Raw genomic sequence first — 8,045 nt, 5'->3', positions numbered from 1 at the left:
TCAAGGGAGAGAATGGTAGGATGATCTCCACCAATTTGGCCCAACGGCCAATTGGGCCCTTGACTCGTGCCCTGATCGGGGGCGCACAGCCGCTCTCCTGGCTGGTGGGCCCTCGTTGCGTAGCGCTATGTAAATGAGATGGGAACTGGGGCTCGTAACACGAGGTTCATCGCAGCCATCACTCCCCACCTAACCCTAACCGATCAAGGGAGCGCTGTGAGCGACGGGAAGTGCCACTGCCTTCGTCGTCGCCACTGGACCACGCCTCCACTGCACGGCGTTCGACTATGCCACTGCCTTCACCGTCGCCACTGGACCGCACCTCCACTGCACGGCGTTCGACAACGATGTCGTGCCACCGTCGCTCCTCACTGCATCGTCACTGCCATGGCGATTTCTTCCTCCTTTGCCAAGCCCAAAGATATGGCCCTCTACTCCTTTTCTCTCTCTCCAAATCTTCTCAGTTTTTTCATGGCTTATACACTTGCAATAGTGAAGTAAACCCACTACATCTGCTCCTTGTTGACCCAAAATATCTATCAAACTGCGCGTGAGGGCCCATCACCAGCCTCGAGACGGTCGACGGGTCAACGACGCGGAACGAGTAGCTCACCTCCTCGCTGCTGTTGACGAAGACGAACGTGTACTTGGCCGGCAACGTGCCCATCTCGGCGATGGGGACGAAGTACCGCCCGTTCCAGGCGCCGATGTGGTGGTAGACGGTCGTGTCGTTCCACAGGACCCTGTCCGTGTACAGCCCCGTGGACGGGTCGGTGGCGCTCCGCCACGCGCCGGTGCTCTTGTTCAGCCCCAACCAGCCGCCTGGCACCAGCGTGTCGGTCGGGTGGTCGAAGCTCCGCCAAATGATCGCCGACGAGTTGCCGCCCCGCTGGCACCGGCCACGCAGCACCAAGTTCCCGGTGTCGAGGAGCACCGCCACGGCCGTGCCTTCGTCGCACGGACGTGTCAAGTTGGATGACCAAATCATCGCCTCCTTCGACCGGTTTCCCGTTAGGAGGAGGAGGAGGAGGAGGCTGCCGTCCTGAGCCACGGTTAGCTCCGCGGATGACGGGTCGGTGACCGGGGAGTCTCTGTTCATCACCCAGATGACCGTCCGTCCCGGGATCCGCTTGTACCGTATGCCGACGTAGTGGCTGGAGTTTCCGGCCGGGGAGAAGAAGCCCAGCTCAAACTCGCCTCCCGCCAACACCAGCGTCCGGTTCCCGGTGAGAGATTCTCCTGCGGAGAGCGTGTCGCTCGCCGCGGCAGATGAGCACGGCCTCCGGAACAAGCACGCGAGCAAGAAGAGGAGAGCGAGGTGGCGCCACGAAATCAAATACGCCCGTGCGTGCGGCAGGGCCGACCGTAACAAAAACTCTGTATGGTGATGGTTGTAATGCTTAGTTGTTTTACCCTAAATTATTCACCATTTCGCTCGTACTTATGCGGGGCACACGGGTCGGTTACTCGGTTAAGTGACTCCGAACGCGCACGGCGCACGGACACGGTCAAGTATTCAGTGCTGCCGCTCCCCACCAAAAAAAAAAGTATTCAGTGCTGTCATTGTTGATTTTGTTAAATCTGTTAGACGCTCGGAGATTGGCGGTGCATGGGCAGTGGAGCACGCTGGAAATGACCGAAGACTATCGGTGGTTGGGTGTACAACTTGGCCAGTGGAGCTCGTGTCGGTCTCTCAGTCGCAGCACCGGCCTAGCCGCGTAGGTATCTGGAGTTCTGGACACACACACACACCTGCTTCGCTTAATCCGTTTCGTCGTAGTAGACGGCAAGCAGAGAAATTAAGAAAGGTCAGGCATGGGTAGCCAAGAATTATTCGTGACTTGCAGCTGAGGTGTGCTGTTTGTCTATCGTCTCCCGCGTTGTGTTTGCCCAAGTCCAAGCCAGGAAGATACCAGTATGCTCAGAACTTTTTTTTTTGAAAACCCAGATAAATTACTCTCGTCCAGGCAAATCGCCGGATACCAGTACAGATACAAACTCAGGGACTTGCTCGTCAACATAGAAGAGCCAGAGTCAAGGACACACGCTCCATAAGTTGCTAGACAGTCTGCTACATTATTTCAGTTCCCATTACACACAGAGACAGTACATGAAGAAAATTCCAATTGCATGAAGTCTCTCATTTGTCTAATAATACAACCTATGGCGCTTCGATCAATCAGCACATAGTTAGTGCCTTCGCAAGGACAGTTGCGTTCGTCTCCAAGATGATTTTCGCCATACCCAGCTGTGTTGCATGTTGAAGGCCCTTGTAAGCGGCAATTATTCCTTGTAACCGCATCGTCGACGCCGTCATGGTCTACAGCAAAATGCCGTGTGCGCGTTGTGCGATCAAGAAGACGAAACAACTGATTACCTACTGCTAGCTTGCGTCTACAGCCGGGAAGTGTGGCATCGACTGCTCAACTCAGTACGACTGCAGACCTGGGCACCGCAGCCTCAAGATTCTCTGCTGGAGTGGTGGCAGCTACACCGTTCGCAAGCACCAACTGGCCTCCGTAAGTGCAGTGCCGGCCCTAAGGGCAGGCCACAAGGTGCGACGGATAAGGGCTCAAGTGGAGGATGGGTCCACGACGACGACATCTTGATTCTTTACTTCTTATGAATTGCGATCACCGATTAGTTGTTTAGGTCTAAGGTATTTTTTCTTTTTTATTTTTAATTCAAATTAATTATTTGTATAGTATTCCAGACTTCTAGTACTTTGTACTCATATAGTCATATTTTTCTTCTAATTTACATGTTAGAATTTTATAATGTTACCTACGAAATATTTGTCATGGGTGAGAAAAGAAAACGAATATATTATTTTTTAATCTACATTATTCCTCGATAATTATCATACATCTACAAATATATTCCTTAATCTATATCGTTCCTCGATAATTATCAGACATGTTAAATTAAAAATATGTTATTGAATTTGCTTTCGTTTTACAAGTAAAATTAGCGCCTATATATTATAAGATTTTATACATGATCAAGAGGGGCTGTTACGACGAGATCGCCGGAGGGTCCTTAAAATCCTAGGACCGGCACTGCGTAAGTGCTTGGACTCCATGGTCATGCTAACCCCATGGTCGCTGTGGAAAGAGCGGAACCGTAGGGTGTTCGACGGTGCACTCCGGCTACCCCATCAGTTATGTCAGTTCATCGTGGACGAGGCCAAGATTGGTGCAGGCTTTGCAGCTCTGTCGGCTCTTTTCGTCGCTAGCCCAGCTTATTAGCTTGGTAGTCGCCTACTGGTCGCCCCATTAGCCTATGTAATCTACAACCTCGTGCGCTTTTTCTGTTTTTTCGTTTGTGTGTTGCTCCAGTTCACGGTATCTCACCGTTTGCTTCTGGGGCTTGTAATGTTCCAAACTTCTCCTTAATGAAATACGGGCTAATGCGCGTTCTCGAAAAAAAAATGAATAGGTGATGCTGCAATGAGATATTCCCGGCTCCAGATCCAAGCACCTCTCCCTTTGTATTCCTTATAACAAAACCCCATCTTCCTGTTCTAGAATCTGAGTGAAATGCGCCATCAACGTTTATTCTGTATATATATCATCAGAAGGTGTCTTCCATGAGCTTTTTATATTCTTAGCCACATGATTGTATACTGTATCCGGTTTCTCAAATTCCAAAAGATAATATAGAACTGAACTTTGTGTCTCAGCCACGTTAACAATTTTCCCACAAGCATCCTCGCATTTTCAAACCACTGAACACTGATGTAGAAGAGCTACCTGTCGGTGTTTTGGACCGGCGGGGCCTCAACCGGCTAGTGAAAGTGTACTGTGTGCCCCTAATCTCGGATGGTGTTGCAAAGAGACACAAGGTTTATACTGGTTCAGGCAATATATGCCCTACGTCCAGTCTGAGAGAGCGATCTTGTATTCCTTGCACCGAGGTGCTTGTAGTAGGGGTTTACAAGCAGGGCAAGAGAGGGAGCTAGTCCCAGGTCTCTGCGTGGAGCGGCGTGGGTTGCTTGAGATGTTGATATCTTCCAATGCGGGAGCGTGCGTATTACAGAGTGTTGCACGTTGCTTGCGCGTGTGTGTCTGTCTAAGTCTACGTCCGTCTGTGCGTGTTTCCGTCTGTGCGTGCCTCCATGTCTAGAAACGGCCCTGGTCGCTCCCTTTTATAGTTGAAGGGGGGGGGGGGGACAGGGGCGATACATGTGTTCGCTACGTGGTGGTTCGTGAGCGGAGGCAGTATGTCTGTGCCCTGTAGCTCGTCACTGGGGCGGTATGGTCGATGGAACGGTCTTGTCCTCGGTGCACTGGAGCAACGCGCCGGTCACGTCCGGTCCTGTGTGACGTGGGAGCTCCTGTGATGGCTTCACGCAGGGCATGGCGCATGCTGTGGACGACGTGCCGGTCGCTATATGTCGACAGCGTAGAGAGTCGAGGCCCAGTCGGGGCAGAGGCCGAACCATTGTGGGGGGCTCGACGGGCGCGAGTCCCGAGGCTACACGGACCCCAAAGCGGTTAGCCGAGGCGCGGAGGGAGCAGTTGGTCTTTGTACGTTGATTCCGAGGCTACAGGGACCCGGACTTGACTCCCCACGTCACGCCGTCCTTGGAGCAGGTGGGGTTAGGCAGCACAGTGCCGCATAGGTGTCAGTCGTGGGCACAGTGCCGAGCACAACGGCCGGTAACCCCTGCCCCGTCCTGTCCCGGACGGCATGGCGTTGATGCGACTCCCACCTCGTCGGTAACTCCGTTGTGTTGAGCCGTCGTTCGGCTGACGTCGCGGGAGTGGTTGGCCGCGTTAGTTGGATGTGACGTCCCGGTCGAGGCGGCGGTGATGGGGTGGCTGCCGAGCCGGCCTCGAGCGAGGCGGAGAATCGGTACCTCGTCCGAGGCCTTACGTGCGGGGCCGCGAGCGAGGCGGAGAATCGGCACCTCGTCCGAGGCCTTACGGGCGAGGCCTCGAGCGAGGCGGAGAATCGGTACCTCATCCGAGGCCTTACGTTTGGAGCCTCGGGCGAATCGGAGAATCGGTACCTCGTTCGAGGCCTTACGTTTGGAGCCTCGGGCGAATCGGAGAATCGGTACCTCGTCCGAGGCCTTACGTTTGGAGCCTCGGGCGAATCGGAGAATCGGTACCTTGTCCGAGGCCTTACGTTTGGAGCCTCGGGCGAATCGGAGAATCGGTACCTTGTCCGAGGCCTTACGTTTGGAGCCTCGGGCGAATCGGAGAATCGGTACCTCGTCCGGGGCCTTACGTTTGGAGCCTCGGGCGAATCGGAGAATCGGTACCTCGTTCGAGGCCTTACGTTTGGAGCCTCGGGCGAATCAAAGAATCGGTACCTCGTCCGAGGCCTTACGGTTTCAGTTTGGGCCGAGCCCGCTTCGGGTGAGCCCGGATATTGTTTGAGGTGGGCCGGGCGGTCTAGCCGAGCCTCGGATAAGGTGGGGGTTTGCCGGTAGTTGTCCCTTGGCTTCGATTTTTATAGGGTCTAAGCGATTTTTCCGGTTCTTGCTTAGAGGACCCCTTTTTATGGTACCCGACAGTAGCCCCCGAGCCTCGGGGAGAGTGTGAGCGCTCTCCCTGAGGTTTTGATGAGACTTGGCTCGCGACAGCTCCTGGCAGGATGGCACTTCGTACTCGAGGCCTTGGTGGGTGCGCGTGAGCGCACCCGCCGGGTGTAGCCCCCGAGGCCCTGGAGGAGTGGATTTATTCCTCTAGGGGCTTTTCTCATGTTGAGCGAGGGGTTTTATCGCGTTCGCTGAGCCCACGAGTGCGAGTTTGGATCGCTGGGTCTCGGCTTGGTTGCAGGAAGAGCCCCCGAGCCTCTGCTCGGAGCAAGAGGGCGATTAGGAGTTTCCCTGTCTTTTTTGTGCGGCCCTCGCGCATCCTTTTCGTTCGGAAGGAGGGATGGAGTATGCCAGGCTACCCTCGGTGGGCGCGAGCAGTGACACCTTCGGTGAGCTGTTATCAGGTAAGTCCAAATGGAGGCCCGTGCCCCATTCGATAGGGGTCGGCTGGTGGTCTAGAGACGCACTCCAAAAGTACCAGAGGGCTTCTCTAGTGGGTCCTAGGGCTATTCGATTGGCCCCGGGGGCTCGGTGCCTCCCTACTGTGGGATCCCATTCAGAGATCTCCCTGCTGGTCTCGGACACGACTTAGGGCATCCCGAGCAATCGCTCGCTCGGGCCTCGGCCATGTACGGGCTTGCCCATAGTTATCCCTGACTCTGTTTGTCCTGGGGCAGCTGTCGAGACCCTTGGGGGCCTAGTCTTTGAACCCCTGGACCGTAACAGGCTCGGTGCCTAGTTCCTTAGTCTGAAAGGAATCGGGTGGGGGATATTCCCCTCCCATCGGCTGACAACGGCGGGCGCGCCTTTTGAGGCGGTTTCTCGGGGAGACGGAACGGCGCCTGCCGTCGCTGCGGTCGGATGCGACGCGATGTCTACGGATGAGACATTACTGTGCGTGCGCGGTTAATAAGGAAAAGGTGGACACGTGGGCAGTTTAATCGGATCCGGATTAATTGCACCAGATCTGAGGGAAACTTCCCGGTTTCATCGCCCGTCCATTTCACCCCCTTCCCTCACAAATACGTGACGAGCCTCACCCCTCCCCTCCTTACCTTGCCTGCATACGTTCGACCTTTCTGCCCTCGAGCGGTTGCTAAGAACAGAGAGCACCGGGGAGAAGAAGGGAGAAGGGGGAGGAAGAGAGAGAGAGAGAGAGAGAGAGAGGGATAGCGAGAGCTCGCCTTACCACCGTAGCCGCCTTCTCCACCGCATCCATGGCCGGCGGCGCTGTTGTCATCTAGGCGGACCCTTGGGGTCCGTCCGACGTGTCCCCGGCGACGCTGCAGTCGCTTGTCGATGACGGCCTCCTCCACCTGGTTACCGACCCCAACATACCAGAGTGGATTGCTCCGGGGGGGCGAGCTGGAGCTGAGGCCACACGATGGCTACATCGTGAGCTTTGTGGCCTTCCATGAGAGCGGTCTTGGCCTATCGGTGGATCGGTTCATGCGGGCGCTCCCGCACTACTACGGCGTGGAGCTCCACAACTTCAACCCCAACTCCATCGCGTAGGCGGCCATCTTCGTCGTCATCTGTGAGGGGTACCTGGGCATTGCCCCCCCACTGGGAGCTATGGCTCCACCTCTTTTGGGCGGGGCTCACCACCAAGCTGACGGGCACGGCGGGCACGCGGAAGGCGATGAGGGCCGGTGGCTGCACTCTCCAAGTGCGCCAAGACCGGTAGCCCCTCTACATCTTGGCCCAGCTCGCGTCATCCAACCATCGCTGGTACAACAGCTAGTTCTACCTCCACAATGACGACAGCGGACTTCCCCCCTATACCGGGCGGGTCGTGGAGAGCCAGCCGGAGAAGTGGAGGTACGGCGTCCCGACGGCTGATCAGCCCAAGCTGCGGCCGCTTCTGGAGGCGCTGGAGAGGCTGCATTGCCGCGGCCTTACGGCGGTTGTGGTCGTGGCGGCCTTCCACCGCCGGCAGGTGCTGCCGCTGATGGCTTGGTGGCAGCACCTGTTCGAGATGACACCGGATGAGCCGATCGATGGCGTCCGGTTGTCTGTCGTCGCCCTCTCCGACGAGGAGATTCTACGTCGGGTGAGAGAGATGGTGGAGGGGCGACTGAGGAGCAGTGGTCTGTCCTCGTTCCCGATGCGCCCGACGCGGGGGTACATCTCTCTAGTGAGTCATGCACCGCTGCTGCCCCCGAGGCCTCCTTGCTTCTTGCATTTTCTTGTTCCCTTATTTGCGTTCACCGTTCCTGCAGGGGATGAGTGATGTGCGAGCCTCCCCGCCGCCCGTTCCTGAGGACGTAGAGCGGCGAGCGGTGAACAGGGCGCATGCTGAGGCACAGAAGAAGCGGAAGGACGCCGAGGAGGCAAGGCACAAGAGGAAGAACCTTGAGCGCGACGAGCTAGAGAAACACCATCGGCAGCAGAGGCACGACGGTCTCCCGGTGGAGCCGTCTCCATCACCGTCATCGACGGATTCTTCAGGCGGGGATGACGAGAGCGAGGTAGGGCGGGGTCCCCTGGACCATCT

At 56.3% G+C, this 8,045-nt stretch overlaps 1 protein-coding gene across 1 annotated transcript; it reads right to left on the bottom strand.

The window, feature by feature from the left end:
* Nucleotides 1-469: 469 nt before the first annotated feature.
* Nucleotides 470-7,436, bottom strand: LOC136537298 (S-locus-specific glycoprotein S6-like). Its single transcript, XM_066529322.1, has 2 exons — nucleotides 7,334-7,436; nucleotides 470-1,377 (listed from the first exon to the last, which is right to left on the bottom strand). The coding sequence occupies exons 1-2, from the start codon at nucleotides 7,434-7,436 to the stop codon at nucleotides 470-472; spliced, it is 1,011 nt and encodes a 336-aa protein (XP_066385419.1).
* Between the last annotated feature and the right edge of the window lie 609 nt (nucleotides 7,437-8,045).

This window comes from Miscanthus floridulus, chromosome 2 (assembly GCF_019320115.1).
Source record: "Miscanthus floridulus cultivar M001 chromosome 2, ASM1932011v1, whole genome shotgun sequence".
In the NCBI taxonomy this organism is placed as follows: Eukaryota; Viridiplantae; Streptophyta; class Magnoliopsida; order Poales; family Poaceae; genus Miscanthus; species Miscanthus floridulus.
The sequence above is the reverse complement of the archived record's forward strand: the minus strand, read 5'-3'. Positions and strand labels throughout refer to the sequence as shown.

Excerpts from the sequence above, each read along its gene's own strand:
- LOC136537298 (XM_066529322.1), bottom strand. The coding sequence starts at position 7,436 with ATGCAGCCTCTCCAGCGCCTCCAGAAGCGGCCGCAGCTTGGGCTGATC. Across the intron at positions 1,378-7,333 it reads GGCTCTCCACGACCCGCCCG|AGTTTTTGTTACGGTCGGCC; the intron begins GTATAGGGGGGA and ends ATCACCATACAG.